Source organism: Megascapheus bottae, chromosome 5 (assembly GCF_031878675.1).
Source record: "Megascapheus bottae isolate mThoBot1 chromosome 5, mThoBot2.hap1, whole genome shotgun sequence".
Classification (NCBI taxonomy): domain Eukaryota; kingdom Metazoa; phylum Chordata; class Mammalia; order Rodentia; family Geomyidae; genus Megascapheus; species Megascapheus bottae.
In genome coordinates, this window is record NC_143513.1 from 72,041,984 (window position 1) to 72,063,375 (window position 21,392).

General features: G+C 41.1%; 1 protein-coding gene across 6 annotated transcripts; it reads left to right on the top strand.

Annotated features, from left to right (window-relative positions):
* Positions 1-1,919: 1,919 nt before the first annotated feature.
* On the top strand, positions 1,920-18,219 carry Bpgm (bisphosphoglycerate mutase). 6 transcript variants are annotated; one of them, XM_090333332.1, is made up of 4 exons: positions 8,063-8,164; positions 9,203-9,267; positions 11,423-12,083; positions 18,016-18,219. In XM_090333332.1, exons 3-4 carry the CDS (start codon positions 11,483-11,485, stop codon positions 18,192-18,194), a joined length of 780 nt encoding a protein of 259 aa, XP_090189458.1. In that variant the 5' UTR covers positions 8,063-8,164; positions 9,203-9,267; positions 11,423-11,482; the 3' UTR covers positions 18,195-18,219. The 6 variants fall into 6 exon arrangements, with proteins under 6 accessions (XP_090189461.1, XP_090189457.1, XP_090189459.1 ...); XM_090333335.1 differs by lacking the exons at positions 8,063-8,164; positions 9,203-9,267 and adding an exon at positions 1,920-1,986; XM_090333331.1 differs by lacking the exons at positions 8,063-8,164; positions 9,203-9,267 and adding an exon at positions 2,098-2,308.
* Positions 18,220-21,392: the final 3,173 nt, after the last annotated feature.

The following is a 21,392-nucleotide window of genomic DNA, read 5'->3' on the forward strand; positions in this document are numbered from 1 at the left end:
GCAGAAACTTTATTTTTAGGTAATCCTATTTGTTGAGTCTCTCCGATCTGTTGTGACCCTGGGACTCAGTTCAAGAAGTTTTTGCCTATGCCTATGAGTTCCAGTATCTCCCCTACTCTGTTGTGTAGCAATTTCAGAGTTTCAAGTCTGATATTGAGGTCTTTGATCCATTTTGCCTTAATGTTTGTGCATGGTGATAGGCTGGGATCAGTTTTTTTCTGCATGCTTTCTGCATATGGCTGCCCAGTTTTCCCAGCACCGATAGAGGCTTTGTTTTTCCACTTATATCTCTAGCTCCTCTGTTGAATATAAGTTGGCTATAGGTATATGGTTTTATTTCTGGATCTTCTATTCTGTTCCATTGATCTTCTGGTCTATTTTTGTGCCAGTACCAAGCTGTTTTTGTTATTATGGCTCTATAGTAACAGTTTGAAGTCTGGTATTGTAGTACCAACTGCATTGCTCTTTTTGTCTAGAATTGTTTTGGCTATTCCAGGTCTCTTGTTCAATATTAGCCTTTGGATTATACCTTCTATTTCAGTAAAGAATTTCCTTGGGATTTTGATGGGGATTGAGTTGAAATTGTACATCAGTTTTGGCAGTATGGACATTTTCACAACGTTGATTCTGCAGTCTAGATTCTGTAGTTTGCTAGATGCCACTTTTGTGGTGCAGGTGGGGGAGGGGTCCTTGGGTTTCTAATTCTTTGAAAGAGTTGGTTATATTCTTTATCTGTTTTTCTCTGTTGCTTCTTATATTTGTAGTTGTTGACTTCTTAGGATAGTTGGCTCCTGTAACTCCCCAACTCTCTTTTGTGGGAGAGAGCTAGGCTGGGTCCCTATTGTTTCAGCACCATCTTCTCCCCCCAAATCATACATTTTATTAGTCACTATCTAAAAGCTAAAGGATATAGAACACCTAGTCCAGATATCTACACAAATATCTATAGAAAAAAAACCATCTTGCCATTGGAAACTAAATGACATCTAAAATTCTTAAACTTTTGTAAATAGCTATGTCACATAGTCCATGCTTACCTGTGACTAAAATTTGCTTTTAAAAATTCCTATCTGACTAAATTAGATGGAAATTGCTTCTGTCTTACACCAAAATCATATTTATAAGCCAACTCTTCTTGGCTTACCTCCCAATAAACGGTGTTTGAAATAGTTCTGGTTTTACATGACAGGCAGCATTCCATGGCTTATCCATAATAGTAAAATTAAACACAATGAGCAGGTACCATGAAGACAAAACTCAAGAGCCTTCTGGCTTTTACTTGTGGTTGTTTTTATCTTCCAAAATAAGGAGAGTCCGAATAGGAGATTAGGACACTGCAACAGAAAAACTTTCTCATTAATTTTCCCTCTTCTGCTAGAGTTAAATGGAAGAGCAGATGGATAAGATTTGGAAGGTGCCTTCTCCAGCTGTTCAGACTCAGGATTCTAACCCACCTTATCCAAGTTAACATCCAGCCATCACTACATAGGGTCTCTCATCTACTGGGGTGCCACCTCAGGAGAAATTAACTATTGCGCTCTAGGATGGAAAGATGAGGCTAGAACAAGCAACCGTCAGGTCTTAATGAGATCACTTCGGTGTGTGGCAAGGCAATCCTTTCCAAGCCGTCGAATTATTCTGAGAATCACACCTACTGGACTTGCTACGAAGATGGAAGCAGAGTAATTTTTAGAGGGCACCAAGCATTACGTCAGTGAAGCTTCCAGAACTCAAAAAGGAGAATTTCCCATGTGGGCAAGGAAAGGTGGCATTCCTTACGTTTCATTCAAAAGCTCCCCCTGAGTAAAAAGGAATCACCTCCTCTCTTCCTGTGACGTGAGCCGCCTTCTAGAACCTCGAACCCTTCGGCGGCTCCCCAGGCCTGAGCGTCGCCAGTCACCCGGGAAACATCCCCGGGTTTGTTTCTCTACTTCCTTTGTCCTAAACCCGCCCACCGGCGATGGGATCCTCTTCTGATTGGCCCAGGTACGTGTTCGTCTTCCTCAGCCAGCTAATCCAGGCTTTGCTTCTTACCCCAGGGATTTGGAAACCGGAAGGGACCTTGATAGGTTCCCGCGGTGGTGGGGCGGAGCCATAAATGAATGACGGCACCACTTTCCAACCAGCAGTGCCATAGTACCTGCCCTTCCTCCCGCCCCCCCCTTGGCTCCTGCGCTAGAAAAGTGCGTGGATGCCGGCGGCAGCAATGAGTCCTTGGAGGCGCTGGCCGGTCGGCGTCGCCGAGGAGCGGCTGCCCCTGCTGCTGCTGCTGCTGTTTTTGCCGCCGCCGCAGGCGGCTTCTTTGCAGGTGAGTGACTGGCTTTGTTGTAGACTGTCGCTGTCCGGGCAGTTTCCTTTTTTTGAATGACGTGGTGTTTGATTTCCGAGCGCGGAGGCCAGCCCGCCTCCCGCGGGAGTTGTTGGTGGGGATCCGACGCCCGGTGCCCCCCCCACCCCCACGCGGAGCCTCCGGTGAGTCCCCTGATCTAGCGCCAGTGTCCGGGGGCAGGCTCGGGGCAGGAGGAGCCCGCCCCGGTAGAGGGTCCTAAGCGAAGATGCCTAAGAAGTTGGAAAGGTGGTGAACTTAGCCTCCTGGACGCCTGGGGCATGGTGTGGCAAAGCCTCCTCTAACAGATCCTGGGAGGAAGCGGGGCTTGGCATTGTCCAGGGCAACTGCAGACCTGGCCCTGCACGGGTGAGTGTATGAACGACAATGACGATGAGGATGGGGATGGTGGTGGTGATGGGGATGGGGATGGGGATGGTGGTGATGGGGATGGTGATGGTGGTGGTGATGGGGATGGTGATGGTGGTGATGTTGGTGGTGGTGATGGGGATGGGGATGGTGGTGATGGGGATGGTGATGGTGGGGATGGGGATGGTGGTGGTGGTGGTGGTGGTGGGGATGGGGATGGGGATGGGGATGGGGATGATGAATAAGTTGAGAGGAGAGGAGAGAAGGTGAATGTATTCAGGAGCCAAATCACAGGTTTACAAGAAGCCCTAAAAATACAAAGAGGAATGGAGTTTGTATCACCCGAAAGAGGTGCATCGTTGAAGTTAAGCTCACAGACTCTGAATGACAATTGGTTTATTAGCTAATTTCTACTTCAACAATTTTGGAGGATTTTCAATAGCTTGTGAATGACCCTAGATTGTTATTTGAATGAGAAACCCTATGAATGGGGAATATATGAAAATCAAATGGTATGCTTTATCAGGTATGAATGATTTTTTTTTCTGTAAGAAAAGCAGAACCAAGGTCAATTTTTGTTTTTAATTTAAAAATTCTCCAAAGACAGGCATCAGGTGGCTCACACCTTCAATCCTAGCTACTCAGGAGGCTGAGATCTGATGGTCACATTTAAAGCCAGCCAGGACAGGAAAAGCCATGTGATTCTTATCTCCAATTAACTACCAAAAAAGCTGGAAGTGAAGTGTGGTTTTGGTGGTTCTAACCACCTGTGCTCTAGTACCACTCTTGAGTGATCTTCACCCTTGAGTGATAAAGCCAAGGGGCAGTGTATAGGCTCCATTTTAAGCCCCAGTATGGGCACTAAAACACTGTATGTGTTCCCCTAGATGCTGGGGGATTTTAGAGAATTGAAATTTCAACAAGTAGGTTGGATGAAGAAGTGGTCAGTGAGAAGTCAAAGCACTTTGGTTTGGTTTTGAACCTGTGACTATTTTTGTGATCATAAACAAATTTCATCTCTCAATTTTCACATCTTAAAAAAAGCAGAAGTTGCTTTAGATCATTTCTGGGGTCCCTGCTCATATTAAAGTCTGTTGTAAAAATGAAGATAGGGACGGAGTTTGGCCTAGTGGTAGAGTGGCTTGCCTAGTATGCAGGAAGACTCAGGTTTGATTCCTTGGTATTACATACATAGAGAAAAAAGCTGGGAGTGGTTCTGTGACTCATATGGTAGAGCTCTAGCCTTGGGAATGCCCAATGACAGTGCTCAGGCCCTGAGTTCAAACCAGGACTGGCAAATAAATAAAAATGAAGATGATCAGTTAATTTACATCATGAGTACTATATAAGGCAAATCTCCATGCAGTAAATTGCCCACAGATAAGTTTCCAACTTCAAAGACATTCTTTGGGACCCTTATTTAAACCAAATCAAGCAGATTATTGTAGACAATTTGGAAAGCACAGAACTGCAGTGTGTAAGAAAATGTCATCCTTCATCCCTTCAGAGGCCAGCACTGGTAGTGTTTGGGTAGAGCATGTAGTCTTTTTTCCCCTTCTTTACATGAGATTAAGAAGGATATTTCTGTATATGTGAAGGTGGATACAACTAAATTTATCTATGCACCCATCTTGGTGCATCCGTAGCTTAGACCACAGAAGATGCAGAAATATTTGAACTGAATGGTTTCTTAAATATCCTTGAAATGAAACCCAGTATGAGGTGATGTTTGTATGAGGACACAAGACAAAAAGGCTTAGTAACCAAATCCTTTTCTTTGCAATTTGGCTACAAATAAGGGGGAAAGTGTACTTTATAGAGTATAAATCAAATGTTGACCCATTTACTAAAACATTTGGGTTGTTGCATATCACTTGGTGTCTTTCTACAACTGTATTTTTTTTTCATTGCCCTCCTCTTTCCCCATTGGATTTTAGTCTTATTTCTGTTAATGAACTTCTTTCTATTCCCTTCTCTCATTTTATTCTTCAGTTATGATTTTATTCATAACACCAGCCGGTAAGATCACTTTCACACGCTGACTGATGCCAGCTTTGTGAGTTATTTCAAGTATGGGGGTTAGCTCTCAAGGCCTTGTGCTTACTAGGCAGGTTCTCCACTACTGAGTCATCCCTCCATCCTATCTCTCACTTTTTATTAATGTATTAATATTCCTGAAATCTGTTTAATATTCCTAGCAGTCTTTTGGGAACTTATGGTTTCTTATCTTTAAGGGTATGGAATCTGAAGCCAGGGAATGTTAAAGTTTGCACATTAATAAGCAAGCAGAACTGGACTCATGTATTGTGTTAAGATACTAATGCATCAGATTTCATTTTCCTTGAGAATCGTTCTAATTTATCAGTGACATTGTTTATATTCCTCTCTCTGTTCTCAGATATAGCTAGCTCATCTTTTGAAAGTCAGATACTGGCTAGTTGCCAGTGGTTCATGTCTGTAATCCTCCACACCTGTAATCCTAACCACTCAGGAGGCCGAGATCTGGGGATTATGGTTTGAAGTCAGCCTGGGAAGGAAAGTCCATAAAACCACTGGAAGTGCTGCTGGTGACTCAGGGTGGTAGAGCACCAGCCTTGAGTAAAAAAGCTCAGGGACAGTGGCCAGGCCCTGTATTCTGATCATATAAAATAGAATTTATTGAAATGAACTCCAGGAAGGTTTTGTTTAGTTTGATTTAAAAAAGTGAGCCAGGTACCATTGGCTCACATCTATAATCCTAGCTACTCAAGTGGCTAAGATCTGAGGATCATGGTTTGGGCAGAAAAGGCTATGAGATTCTTTTCACCAATAAACTACTCATAAAAAGCCATAAGTGGGGCTGTGGCTCAAGTAGTGGCATGCTAACCTCAAGTGAAAAAACTCAGGGACAATGCACCATCACAGACAAAAAAAAGCTAAGATTCCTAGTGCAGAGAATGTTAGAAGTTGCTCAAAACTGTATAATGAGGATCTGGAGCAGAGGAAGCAGCTAAATATTCTGGAGTGACAAATGAATATTATTAATATTTAAGCATAAACTTTGGATAAAAATGATTCTGGGTTATGCTCCTTAGTTTATATTACTTGATGCCATAATTTTTATTTTGGAAATGTAAGAGCAGCTTATTGTAGGCTGGACTTTATGTTGTACCTGTCTTTTATGAGTTGTGATTAATTTGCAAACACTTGAGGAAGGAAGGAAGCAGAGTCCTAGGAATTTTCATTTGGAAGACAGGATATGAGGCATCATTTGTTTAAATAAGGGGTGAAGGAAGTGAAAGCCATGTGTGGCGCTACACATGTTGCAAGCTCTTAAGAGATTCTGAAAAACCTTGTAGACAAAACATCAGTAAATGGAGTGTCTTGCATCAGCTTCATTCACCTATTATCACCTCTGTTCTTGCCTTGCCAGATGAATGCTAATCACAAAGCATGACTTCCATTTTATGGTAGCACTTAGGAAAAGAAACATTTGTGCATTCTAGTTAAATTAGGTGGAACTTCTACGTAGACTATAGCAAAAGGTCTCTGAAAGTCCTCTGAATCACCCACTTATTCCTCTGCGGCCAAGGCAATCAAATAGCAGCACTTCTGAGCGGGCTCACCTGCAGTGAGAAGCATCTTGATGCCATTTATGGGGATGTCTTAGGGTGGGGAAGTATGTGTGAATGACGGTGGTTAATAAGGGCAATCACCTTTTCCCCCAGGTTCTATCTGAAATCCAGTCCTATATAATTCAGTGAAACAAAAGTTCATTATTTAGAGACAGGCTCATGCCTGTAATCCTAGCTACTCAGGAGGCTGAGATCTGAGGATCAAGCTTCAAAGCCAGCGACTCATCTCCAATTAACCTCTAGAAAATGGGAAGTGCGACTTGGCTCAAGGGTAAGGCCTTAAGCTAAAGAGCTCAGGGACACCACCAGGCTGAGTTCAAGCCCCATGACCCACAAAAAAAAAATTCATTATTTCGGCTGATGTAAATGTGCTCATGTTGTCTTCTGTGAGGACTCAAACAATTATGAATGGGGTTCTGTTACTCAAAGTTCTTTCAGTTCTGATCAAAGCTAACATCTGGTGATTTGGTAATGTTTCGAGTATTCTAAAAATGGATATTTAATTAAGGTCACATGCTACAATGAGTATGCGATCCAGCTAGACAAAGATCTGCCTGTCTAAGATGTAGACACAACCTGTTTTTGTAGTATATAAACTGTGAATGGCTTTTACATTTTGACTTGTGGAAATTAATCAACTAGTAATAATATTTCATGTACATGGAAATTTTATGAGATTCTCATTTCACTGTCTCTACATAAAGTTTGCAATAACATTCATTTGTATATTACAGACAGAATGATACAATTATCCATAATTAAGACAGATAATAACAAATCCTTAAAGATGCACTGGTCACATAAAGAAATTGTTGCTAAGATCTGAGGTAGATTGTAATATCTCACCTTTATCTTTTTCATTATTATAAAAATTATTATAAAAACTTCACTAGTATTCCTACCCCTCATTCCATCTCTTCTGGAAGTGCTGCCCGATCCTTCTAAAATTCATGCTGTTAAACCTTTAATAATGTCTGTCCCAATATGTATAGAGTATATATAAACATGAAACATAGTTGTATATATTGTTTGGCACAAAGTCCTTTTTAGGTCACTATTCAGACTTATCTGTTTGGGCTAATCTCCTCCTACTTCCTGGCTATACCTTATACTTAGAGTGACATATAATTTTCCAAAGGAACACTTAAGCGTGAAAGGAGGCCTAGTAATAATTACGTTGGGGAAGGAAAGCCTGAAAGCAGAGTATATAGCCACACAGCTTATACAACTCTGTCCAGTTTGAATGGGCTTTTTATTCTTTATATTCACCTGTTCCTCATTGCTCCCTTAGGCCAGAATACTTTTTTTCAAATCTATCTCTTACATAAGTTTCCAAATCCAGATTAAATAGTGCCATGTCCATGAAGTCTTAACACTAAGAAATCTCTTTTCCGGACTCCGTTATGAATGAAATGCTTCTCAAATTGTGAACTACTTTCATCTTTAGAAACACACACACACACGATTTCTTGAGGAAGGAATTGACTGGATTAGATTAAAGAAGCTGAGTATGTGGGTTTTCAATGTGAGGACTCATTCATCTTACTGTGATTAAAGTTGGAGAAAAGTTAGACTCTGAAAGACAGAGCTTTTTGGGTTTCATGTGGCAGTGTAGCTGAAGGGTTTGAGCCACAGGTGTAGTCTTTGGGGCAAATCCTGCAGAGCCTGAATTCCAGCACAGCCATGTACAACCTGTCTTACCTTGGGCAAGTTAAAAACTTCTCTTCAGTAATCATAGAATCTTCTCCATGGAGTGACAGTTGAGGCTTCAAACAGTCCCAGGAACTTGGTAAAGAGTCTGTGAACATTGGCTGTTATGGTTAACATCATCATTGCCATCATAGTACCATGACAGGTGAATAAGAAAGCACGGAGACCCCAAACCAGGATATAAAAGCTGGAAGAAATGCAGTGCCAAAACTTCAGTGAATGAGTTTCCATTGATGGGTACAGTCACCTTGGTGGTGGTGGGGGGAAGACGGGGCTTCACATCAATGTGGTGTCCTTGGAGAAGATGGTATCCCATTGGTGACTCTTTCAGTCTTTTGAACAACTACTTGAGTAGAGTTAGCAAGGCTCTGGTTAGAGGTGTCAGACTGGGGAAGGTATGTCTAGATTGCAGAAAAGACAAGGGGGAGGCAGGTAAGGGAAAATGAGGTAGAGTCGTGTAAGAGATATGTTTGTTGAGTAAACTTTTTCTTTAAGCCAGTACAGACTTCAAAATAATCCGATAACATGTGGGACCCCCCCCCCTTTAGGGGTAAGCAGTAAACAAATGATTAAAAGTAGTTCTTAACTGTCAACTTCCTGAGGGATTAAAGAAGAATCTTCAGAAACAACTGCAGGGCTTGACTTTACAAAAAACAAAGCAAAACTTGGGTCTTCCCCCCCCCCCCCGAAATGGCTTTTCATTTGGGGATGAGAGATTTATATATTTTAGATCCATCCCCAAAAAGGGGGGAGGTCCCTACTTGGCTTGACTTTGTGCCTTTGGATTTATGTTTTATGAAGTGGCAACCTATTTTTAGAAGGATAATTTGTGATTGGAGATGATCCTGTGATATGAAACCAAGTGAGCCTAGATCCCCCTCAATAAAACTAAAATTCCCGGGTGGTATGATGAAAAACATAGGGATTGGAGGCAGAAGACTTGAATGAGAAGCCAAGTTTGCTACTCAGTGGCCGTTTGGTTTTTGGTTTGTTTGGTCATTTGTTCGTTTTGCTGGTAATGGGCTTGAGCTCAGGATCTCACACTATGACACTTTGGATCGCAGTCTCCTGAGCAACAGTGATTATAGGCACGAGGGACTGGTGCCCAGCTTCTTTTCAGTTTTTGATGTGGATTTTAATAGACCAAAAATTATATAAGTGACTTACATTGTATTTTAATTAGACCCAGCGGATCTGAAAGATGAACAGAGGTTTCCTAAAGCAGGGAGAGGATGGAGCGGTAAGAAGGTAATATGAACTGAAAGTTACTCAGGGCATGTTTTCTATATGCATTTTTTTTTTTTTTGCCAGTCCTGGGCTTGGGCTCAGGGCCTGAGCACTGTCCTTGGACTTTCTCAAGGCTAGCACTCTACCACTTGAGATGCAGCACCACTTCCGGCTTTTTGCTATGTATGTGGTACCAAGGAATCGAACCCAGGTCTTCATGCATGCTAGGCAAGCACTCTACCACTAGGCCAAACTCCCTCTGTATGCATTTTTTATACATGCATTTTTCAGCAGCTGAAATGATCATTTGGGTGTTAAAATATTTAGCTGAGTGTAATAGTAAGCATTTAGGAGACTGAGGTAGTAAGATCACAAGTTGGAGAACAGTCTGTACTATCTAGTGAAATCCAGTTTCAAAACAGTAACAAAAACAAGCAAACCAAAAATATTTTTCTTCAGGTTTCCAGGTTCTCTCTGAACTGACTATAACTTGCTTACTCTCCCATCCCCCACAAACTCATCACCCATCTTTTGGAATCCACTCTTTGGCTTCTCCCAAGTGTGGGATTGGAGCCTCATTAATTAACCTTGTGGTCATTCTGCCCCTGGCACAGGCAGTCCTTAACCAAGCATTTGTTCTCTTCTGTCCTTTCCTAGGCTGAGAGTAGAGACATTGTGCTTCCTTTCTAGAAATTCTTAGGCCTGTGAGATGCCTCCACCTGAGCCCTGTACCCTGACCCCCTGCTCTTCTGTTTTCTTTATGTACACCAAAGTTCAGACACAATGCTTGACAAGAAAGGGAAATGTAATTCTATTATAACCTCTTAGCTACTTGCAAATTACCACATTCTGATTTCTTCCCTATCCCTGAAGCCTTCCTTGTATGAAAGAAGGTTACCCCTTCCTAGGAATTTGTTAAAGAAATGAGTGGAAACTAGATATAGATTCCAGCCAGCTCGATCACTGGTGGTTGTATAGTTATATGTGAATCACAATGTAAGTGGAACAGAAAATCCCTAGTGAGTGCACTTGCTGAGAATGGTAGAAGGTGAGACTCTAATGTGCATATAATCTTTCTTCTCAATGGAGACAAAAACTGAAGTGGAGGAAGAAGGCACGGGAATGTCAACCTGGAAGAGTGTGTCAGGATAGACTTACTGTGAGCCACTCCATAGAGCTTGAACACAGGCTGACACAGCCAGGTTTATAGATACCAGTCCTTAGGCCAGCAGTAGAGACAAAGGGAATCCAAAATCATTTTAGTGCTACCTACTCTACTTTACGAGATGCTTCTGCCAAGATGTGGCTAGTGTGTGTAGAGTCTGCCCAGTTGGGGAAGAGGAGGCAGGGCCTCCTTATCAGTGGGGCTCCTCTCACCCCCACAGGCCTGCTCCTCTAATCTGTTCTGACAGGCAGCTTCTCTCTGCTGCTGGTAGCTGATGATCTTGTTTTCCATCCGGATTTATTCCTTCCCTTAGCTGTATCTTGAGGTAGGTAGAAGACTATTTGGGTGAGGACTGCTTTTGCTGTTGATAGTACTTTAAATCACTTTTGATGTGTTTTCAAATAATGAGCCAATGTGTTTTTAAATAATGAGTCAGTGTGTTTACATGCCTAAGATTTGCTTGTATGTGTTATATGGAACACTGAAGAGCTGCTTGTTATGAGTAATGCATAGGAGAGAACATGGTATGGTTCTCTGAGTTAATGTATTTACAACTTCCGTAATAAGAAGATAAGGCTAGTACACATTTCTTTTTCCACTGTGGAAAAGCAAAGTGAAAAAGAATGCTGTTAGTGTAGTGCCAGCGCATTCATTAAGACATCTACAAGTCCTTTTTATTAAATCCTGTCTACTGTAAGTATAAACTATCTTTTTATCTGGTGGAAATGTAGCATGCCATTAGAATGAAGTGTTCTGTTATTTTACATCATACAATTAGCATACTATCCAGCCATCAGAAAACATAAGTCAGCTAGGTTGTCTGTAATTAACTTTCTGGAGAACACACCTCTAGGTACCACAGTGTTGGAACCCCGGATATCTGATGTCAGAATTGTTCAAAGGCATTTCAGTTTGCTTTAGAAACTGACTATTGTAAAATCAAGCCCCCATTCCTAAGCCATCATTCAAATGTATAAAATAACTTGTGCTTTTGGTTTCTTTTCCCACCAGATGTATTGCTGGTCTTGAACATTATCCCATTTGAAAGCACCGGGAGCATCAGTCACCAGGATGTCCAAGCATAAACTTATTATCTTGAGACATGGGGAGGGTGCTTGGAATAAGGAGAACCGATTTTGCAGCTGGGTAGATCAGAAATTGAACAACGACGGACTGGAGGAAGCTCGGAACTGTGGGAAGCAACTCAAAGCACTGAACTTTGAGTTTGATCTTGTGTTCACGTCCATCCTTAATCGATCCATTCACACAGCCTGGCTGATCCTGGAAGAGCTGGGGCAGGAATGGGTTCCCGTGGAAAGCTCCTGGCGTCTGAACGAGCGTCATTATGGAGCCTTGATTGGGCTCAACAGGGAGAAAATGGCATTGAATCACGGTGAAGAACAAGTGAGGCTCTGGAGAAGAAGCTACAATGTGACTCCACCTCCCATTGAGGAATCCCATCCCTACTACCATGAAATCTACAGCGACCGGAGATACAAAGTCTGTGATGTACCCTTGGAGCAACTGCCTCGATCTGAAAGCTTGAAGGATGTTCTGGAGAGACTCCTTCCTTACTGGAATGAAAGAATTGCTCCCGAAGTGCTAAAAGGCAAAACCATTCTGATATCTGCTCATGGGAACAGCAGTAGAGCCCTCTTGAAACATCTGGAAGGTATGTCCTTACTTATGGAAGGCTGTTAAGTGTTATATAGAGTTAGCCATAATCTAGAAATTGAGTAATGCACTATTTATCTAATAGAATTCCCTTTTGTATGTCCATTGGTCCCTTCAGATTTAAGAACCATTTGTTCTATAAATCAAAAGTCATATGCCTTTGGTATTCATGGTACATATACAAAATGAGTTTTCAGACTTGAGTCACTAGAGGAGCTCAGTCTGATGCAGAATGTGGCTCCTGCCCTTCGTTTTTGAATCAGTGGCTCTGGGGCAGTCTGAGAATTTGCATTTCTTAAACATTTCCAGGTGCTGCCATAACATCTGCAGCTTAGGGTTCTGTACTTTCAGAAGCACTGATCTAAAGGTCCATAAGACTTTGTTGTAGTAAGATGAGGAAATTAGTTTTTTAAAAAAAAGGTATTGAATGTCTATTTGAGTTTTTCAATTAAGTAATTTAGTTTTCCCACTTCCTTCCAATTTTAAACAGTTATAGCTATGTTTTCAGACTGAGGTTTCCTGGGCAATTCTTTTGTTCCATTCCTTTTTCTTCAGACCAGGCTTAGTTACTAAGATAGGGGAGAGAAAAAAAGAAAAGAGTAACTGGCTTATTTATCATAACTCTTAAAAGCTTGTTGTTAATTGCTTTTGTTTTATTTAAGCGTATCTTTTGAAGGGGGGCTAAATCATTCCATATCAATTTCCACACAGAATTTGTGTACAAACTTCTATAGCAGCATATTTATGAGAACCATAAACTAGATCAGCCAGTAGATCAACCCAATTGTAAGTGTGTTAATTGAATACTAACACTGGACTATTTTTCAGCACTTAAAAGGAATGAAGTATTCACATACACTGTAACACAGATGACCATTGAATCATTGTGACAAGGATCACACATGCTATGATTCCATTATAGTATGCATCCAGAATAGGCATTGTCTATAGTCAGAAAGTAAGAATACAGTAGTTGTTGCCTAGGATGTGAATGAGGTGGAGTGGGGATATTGTAAGTGAGTATAGGGTTTCATGTTTGGATGGAAAAATGTGCAAAATTTATGGTGATGATCGCAAAACTCAAATGTACTAAAAATTATTGAAATGTACATTTTAAATGGTAAATTATATCTCACCGAAGCTAAAAGTACTCAATAGGATTGACAGGCTAAAGGAGTTGTCACTATTTGGCTAGAAACAATAGTTTGTGTCACTGTATGGCAGGGACAACAAAACAGTTGTGCACAGGTATGGGATATACCATAAGGGAAAAGTGAAACCAGCTCTGCCCACTGGCAGAAGAGGACTCAGGCTCTCAGAGGTGCGTCTTCTTAGTCTCAGCTACTTCCTTCCTTCCTTTTTCCTGGAGGCTTCTTTAAAAGTTGGAGGTATGCAACTCAATCTCCAAGATGAATAAAATTGAAATAACCTTAGTTCGTAACTAATATCCATCTCACCATACACAGAACTCATGGAAAGTGTTTGTTTGGAATATAATTTAAAACAGTGGAGTTGGTGTGGGAAGAAGGAAACTGGAGGAATCGTGTCCCCAGGAAAAGAGGACACGAAAAGAGGGCTGGAAGATTTTTTTCAGGAAAAGGAAGACATTTGAGAGAGACAGGGAGGAGCCACAGCATCACTTCCGGCTTTTTCTATGTATGTGGTACCGAGGAATAGAACTCATGTCTTTGTGCATGCTAGGTAAGCACTCTACCACTAGGTCAAACTCCCAGCACTAACCTGGTATTTCTTAATATATTCAGAAAAAAAGATGGCAAGCAAACTATGAATTTTCTTACTATGTAGTAAGGAAGTTCCTTCTTAAGGGTCTACTTTTACAGATTTGGAGGAGCATAAATAATTATCAATACTATCTCAAAGAAGTCCAGGTTAAAGTCGGGTGTGCCTCTGACTAGTCAGATACACTTCTCACAACACACCACGAAAACTTCCCACACAGACTGTGAATCTAAAAGCAACCTGCTCTGTAGTATTCCAGACAAATTGGTGTTGCTTTCTCCGTGGTTGGCATAGTCACTTCCTGTTTGCTTCCTCTGATCCACATTGGAGAAAACACAAGGTACTAGGCTGAGCACTGGATATAGTTTACACCTTGCCAGGGGAAATGGATTGTTTAGTCTGGGCTCATGCAAAGAATCGGGCAGTTTCTAGTTAAGAATCAGAATGGCAGCAAAACACTCAGGAAAGGCAGATGTGATATCTTGGGAACTGCGTGCAGCTGTACACACAGCCAGGCAAACAACCCTGGAGATGAAATTAGAGAATTGGGAGGAAAGGTCAGCAGGGACTAGCTCATGGGGACGAGGGACTGACAAGCATATCACCTTTGGCATTTAGTGTGATATTTTCAGAAGCAGCAAGTTCAAGCTTTTCTCTGTGGGCAGATATATGCCTAATGATATGTGTTTTTAAGTTTTCAAGAAGTATACCAAATCTAGGCTGGGAGTTTGGCCTAGTGGTAGAGTGCTTGCCTGGCATGCACAAAGACCTGGGTTCAATTTCTCGGCACCACATACATAGAAAAAGCCGGAAGTGGCACTGTGGCTCAAGTGGTGAGTGGTAGCCTTGAGAAAACCCAAGGACAATGCTCAGGCCCTGAGTTCAAGCCCCAGGACTGGCAAAAAAAAAAAAAAGTATACCAAATCTATAGACGCCTTTATTTCTTAACATTAAAACAATTACATATGAAATTACACGGTGGAATCCTTTTTTCTGTCCTATTCTAATTTAGAATTAGGCTTTTGGTCATCACATTAACAGTATTCAGATAACCCATTTTCAATGGCTCCTCCAGCCTCTCTTTAGTTATACATATATGGCATTCAAAGTCAAAAGAATTAAAACTGTGGACCACACAGTAGCTCACACCTGTAATTTCAGCTGTTTAGGAAGCAAAGATCAGAGGATCACGGTCAGGCCAGGCACAAAGTTAGCTAGACCGTCTCAAGCAGTGAACAACCTGCTTGCAGAGGCTTATGTCTTCCCTCAGAGGAGAAACAGCAGAAATGTGGTCCAGATTGGCCACAATCCTGGGCAAAAACATGAGAAACATTCTATGTGAAAAGTAACCAAAGCAAACAAAGGGAAGGTGGTGGTGTTGGGTAAAATGACAGAAGGCCATAAGTTCAAACCCTAGTGCCACCAAAAAAAAAGTGCTAAAATTCAAAATAGGTAGATCATCTATAATACTGAGCATCTCTTTCAACTCTTCCTGTGAACCCAGAACTGTCAGCACAAATGGTTGTCAGTTTAAATTTAATTGTGTCTGAGTGGACTGGAAAGGGAATGGAGAACTGGTAGCAGCTCACAGTTAAATCTTTGTAGCTGTTTGTTTTTCTGATCCAAGTGTGTGCATTACAGAACTGGGTTTCCTTTTATCTAATTACAAACCTTTCTGTCTCCCTAAATGTTTCCTCCTGCTTCCTTAAGTTCAAAGATGTTTTCAAGCAAATTGTTTAGAGAAAACAAAGCATACCGAGCAGACATTTTATTTGAGTTGTTTACTTATTAGCACTAGATAGAGACAACTTTTTGTTCTGGGCTTCTCTTTTTCTCTTAAGTTAAGGAGAACAGTCTTTAATCAAGCTCTCCCAATAGATTAGATTTCAATTTGAAAATCCAGAAAGTTAGCATTCATTCAATTAACCCATGTGGCCACCAAGGCACAGGGGAGACATAGCCTTCTTTGAAACCTAGAATTTCCTTTAATTCTTTTTTTTTTTTTTTGAAATTTTGAATCTTTTTTTCCTGAAATTTTCAACAATACTATATCTCTGGCAAAGATCTGACAGTGCTTCCACTTACAGATTTTATATTTAGAAATTCTAAGTAACCTTTCGTTCCTTGTAGCTTTTAATTACATGTAATAAGTACAGTAAGTACATTTAAGTAAGTACATTTTATCACTTGCCTATAATCTAGCTATGCAGGATGCTGAGACATTGAGGATCATGGTTCAAAGCCAACCCACACAGAGAACTCTGAGACTTTCTAACCAACAAAATGCTGGACTGGAAGCATGGCTCAGGTGATAGAGCGCAATCTATGAGCAAGAATGCCAAGTGACAGTACCAGCCTCTGGGTTCAAGCTTTAGTATCAGCACACACACACCATATATGTATTTTCTGGACTCCAGCTACTTGCAGTTAAACATTAGTTAAAGGTTTGTAATTGTATAGCACTTTTTTAAGAGCCTAGGTAGTATAGGGACGGATACCTCACATCCTGTCTTCCAGGAAGTGGTCATGCTGGTAGCAGACACCACACTTAACTCAAGTGCTTCTAACAGAAAGGAAGGCGTGGGGTCTGGAATGTGTAGCTGACTTTGCGTCAGTGGACTGGGGGAGGTTGACTTTCTGAAGTTAGGCGTGCATGCAAAAAATGAAGTTGTTTAAATCTTTCTCCATTCTCCCCATTCTCAGACTTTCTTGCTCAGGCTGACTTTGAACTTCTGTCCTCAGATCTCAGCCTCCTGAGTAGGTAGAATTACAGGTATGAGCCACTTGTGTCCGGCTCTCAGTCTTTCTTAACCTGAAATTCTCTGACTTCTAGATAATTTACCTACATAGAGACTCAAGAATTAAAAGACAAGTCCGAATTAAAAGACAAATCAGGTGATTTGCACATGCTTGTACTCCTAGCACTCAAGGGGAGGGGGTTATTTTCTTTAAAAGAGAGATAATGGATAGTGGAAGAAGTAAGAGGAAGAGACCTCCATGGAGTAAATAATTAATGCAAGGTGAGAACTAGTTCTCTGAAGAACATTATTTAGACTGTATTAAAAAATCTGAGCCAGTTATGACAGGATGTGTTACCTGGCCACTCATTTTACTTTCACAAGAAGTTCTTAGTGATGAGTTTTTAATAAGACGGTTTAATGCAGTACAGATACATTGTTTTGGCCTTAGGAGTCATGTTTGTTTAACTCTTAGGATGAAGAATTCAGGAGTGAGTAATGCCTCCCCTGTGGATTTACCTAATTTGCTATTTTAAAATTTCAATTGCTTAGGTTTCATTGACTGATTATTAACTGATTACTAACCCATTTTAAATATTTGTGATTAACCTACTGTGTGAATGGCTTGAGTAATCATTAAAATAGAACGTTTATTTATTAAGAACATTTTTTTTAGTTTTTCTTTGTAGGTAAAATACAACTGGGGTCACCTTTGTTTAGTAGACTCATACCCAAGTGTGGTTAGCTAAGCCAGGGACATGAGATTGAGGTGTTGTAAAAGGGAAGCCCTACATATAGGATAAGGCTAAATGAAAGGACCTCAAGGATCTGGAAACAAGAGCTATATAATGTGTGAATGTTGTTCTTAATGTACTATGTTATTTCTCATCTCTTTTGTTGTCCCTTGGTTATTCTCATATTGTTACAGTATCTTACCTTGTAATCTGGTATATTCTATATATGTTTATTTGTAGCTTAGTTCTGGGACACTAGTCACATTCAAGTCAAATAAATTTGATTCAGAGATTAACGAAAAGCCCTCTAATTTTAAGAGCAGAATAGACAAGATAATGTTCATTCCTTTCATATTTAGAAAGGAAACAGCCTAGAACTGGTTTCCCAGAAGGCATGTACTGTTGATGTGAATTTCTGTCTAAGCACGTCCTCCCTTCTCCCCTCCCTTTTCCCCTCCCTTCTCCCCTCCCTTTTTCTTTCCTCCCTCCCTCCCTCCCTCCCTTCTTTCCTCCTTCTCTCCCTTCTTCTCTCCCTTCCTCTCTCCCTCCCTCTTCTCCCCCAATTTCTATATCCTGAAGTTGTAGCTTTTGCAACTGGAACCTTACATAGCAGGAGGTTAAAATATGGATCTATGTCAACATGTACTTGAACAATTACACAGAGCTTTCTCCTGAGATTGTCTGTCCCACCCTGAACCCTTTCTCTCCTGACCCACAGGTATCTCGGACGAAGACATCATCAACATCACTCTTCCCACTGGAGTCCCAATTCTGTTGGAGCTGGATGAGAACCTGCATGCTGTTGGGCCTCACCAGTTCCTGGGTGACCAAGAAGCCATCCAGGCAGCCATTAAGAAAGTGGATGATCAAGGAAAAGTGAAAAAAGCCCAAAAATAAAGTCCTTCACAGTTCTGGCAAGGAATAGATGCCAAAAGAGTCACATGCAGTGTGTTCTGGGTGCTGATATATATAGATTTTTTTTTCTCCCTCTTTCTTTCCTGATCATATGCATCTTCCCTGGACTAGGTCATGTGCTACTATTGGTGTAGGTAGCCAGATAACTTAGCTAGGCCCAGAGAAGGCTTTAGGATGCCCAAGTGTTTGTCATAAGCCTTAGGAGTGAGTTAGCTATCCTTGCCAAACCAGTAACCAGCAGGGGTTAATCAAGGATGTTTTGTTAGGGTCTGAAATGAGAAAGGAAAAAATAGGGATGACGTTTAAGGTATCCAATGGTTTAATAAATCATCACTGAGTAATTGGCAGGTACTCTTCTAATGAATCACTTTTTAGCAAATACTTTCTGAAATGATAGTTAAGTACTTCTAGATAATACATTATCCATACATATTTATTGCTAGTTTCTTCCTCTAGGAAAAGGGATGCTTTGTCAGTTAAGACCAGAGGCCCATTAAATGGGATAGTCACAGATGGGTCTCTTTGAGAAGGCCCCCAAAGCCCGCCTGAAGAGCAGCAGCAAGGCCTTTCAGCCTCCTTACAGTGCACAGTCATCCCTGGCATGATATTCAGAAGAATTCCTCTTTGGCCATTGGAGTCAACAAGAAGATAGACATCTCCAGTTGTTTATGTTCACTTTTTGTTTTATTTTTAGTGGTTTTTTTTTTTTTAAACTTGGATCTTTGCGTACTCGGTTGCAAATAAAATTCTGTGGCAAAAAAAGACATTGTCAAGATGTCTGTATGTGTTTGATACATTTTAGATATTGGCCTCTGAATTTGTCTTTGATTTCGTGTCTGCTTGTCAGATTTGCACTGATTTCAGCACCCAGACACTTCTGGTTTTCTGTAAACTGAAGGTTGGGCTGGTGAGGGTAGTGCATGTGATTGCGTTCACTTGGACTAGGGGAATGGCATATTCTAATTTGTCCTCAATCTGCAGAGTCTCTGGCCAAGGGGAAAAGACTACAGTAAATGGTGCCGTTAGCATAGGCTGAGCACACAGTTGACTGCTTATCAGTCCTCATAATATTCTCTTCCACAGTATATTTTAGATCATGTGAGCATGTAAACCCTCCTTTCTTTTAGCTGTTGCCTCTGTCACATATATTTCAATTGTAAAATAATGTAAAAACAAAACCCTAGTTATGTAAAAAATCTAGTTAATAACTATTAGAGATATTTTTCATAGTATTCCATGAATGGATTAGTTTGTATCCTTTTTATAGTGAAATTGGCATCTGAAGGAACTCATTCCACAATCCAGGAAACTGCTTGGTTGCCATTTAATCTTCAGTTTGGAACTCGTAGGGATTGGCTGAAGAAGATGGCTGAAAAGAGCCTGCTTTGCTCACAGCTGTCCACATCTGTGCTGCATAAGGGCCTGGAATGTGGATACCAGAGTTAGGATGCAACTATCAGATCTTCCTAGAATTTCAAATCTGTAACTAGAATGCAGCTGTGGCCATTTCTGAATCGCTTTCTCTTTGGAATTGGCTTCTTGAGTTTTCAGCGTGAACTAGAATTGGAGTCTTCTCTTGTACCTTATTTAGGTGTCGATTCTAGGTGCCCCTGGTGGGTTTGTTACACCTGAGGTAATGCACACTTCCAGAACTGCTGGGGTGAGTTTTGCTGAGACTTTCTAATGCAATTTACTCTTATCTGTTCTTTGTCTTGGCTGATCTAAATATAAACAGCATAGACACTTATGAAATCTTCAACTCAGCATATCAGCCTTAGGACCACCTACTGAAGTTGTTGTCTTTAGCTTGTTAACAGATGATCCAGAATTTCTGGTGCAGGAATCTGGAAACCTGTCTGACTTGTATCTCAGTCTTGTGACTTGTTTCTCAATCTTGACATCCTTCTGAAGCTGGCATGGAAGTTAGCCTTATCTTTGGGGGTAAAAGGAATCTACCCACAAGTTTGGTCCTTAGAGAGAGAAGCCTACACATTGCCAGTCTAGGTTGTACAGTCTAGTGTAGGCTAGACAGTCACCTGTACTCAGGCTGAAATGATTGCATCACTGTGGATCCAGTGTGGAGAAATAAGGAAGCCAAGAGCAACAACACCTGCTTCTCAAGATATAACTTTAATATCTTCACCGAATGTTTCCACTGAATGTTTCCCAAGACACTGAACATTCCTAAAATAGCATTTGTGCTCCAGAAAAATGGAAATTCCTACCGTGTCTAGTACTGATTTGGGCACTACAATTACAAAGCATCCTTGGTTAGAATTCACTGTCTGCGTATTTTTCCTAGATAACAGTATGGAAAGATGATCAACATGGCTTACCTCTGCACTCACTCAGATCTTTTTTTTTCCCCACAGTTATTTCTCATCTTAGACCATGAACACTTGCTAAGACATAGGTCCCATTGTGTGCATTAATAGCAGTGGCGATTTGTGCTCTAGACTGAGAGTCCTTTACATCCCTGATACCTGTGTGGAGAAGACTTGGTTAGAGGTGGGGACAAATGTGGTAGGAAGGATGTGCATGTGTCAGGACAAATTTGTTCTGGACTACACTTGGCTAACCTGGTGGTAGAAAGGAAAACTTCCTGGTCATGCTGCCAATTCTGGCAAAGAAAGGTCAAAGATCAAGAACTCTCCCATATACAGGCACAGATCCACACCCTATTGTGTAGCTGTAGCCTTTTATTTTCCTAGGTCCTTTCTGTTTTTGACAACTGAGGGGAAACATTTACTAGACAGAACATTGATTTCTGCAGTGTGAGTTTAAAAATTTCAATTTTGCTCTTTAATAAGTGACTTGTGAGAGTCTTCAAAGTTCAGCTTCTCTCACCCTGAAAGGGCTTCCTTCATCCTTAGACACAGACAAACATTGTCTCAACAGGGCCGACTCTGGTCCTGGTTCTACTTTTGTCTTTTACATAATTGGGTTTTACAAATTTGGGGCTCAGTTATATAGTACTCCTTGTCCCACACACAGCAGATCCGGCTGAGCACGTGTCACTTAGTGCCATAGTCCAGGAGCTTTCATGTTTGTCCTGAGAAGAAGTCACCCGTGATCCCAGGGGACTATGAACCATCTGAATCATATTTCAGACTGTATGAACACACCAAATGAAATTCACAATTAATTGATGGTGCTGAAAAAAGTGAACTCACAACCACA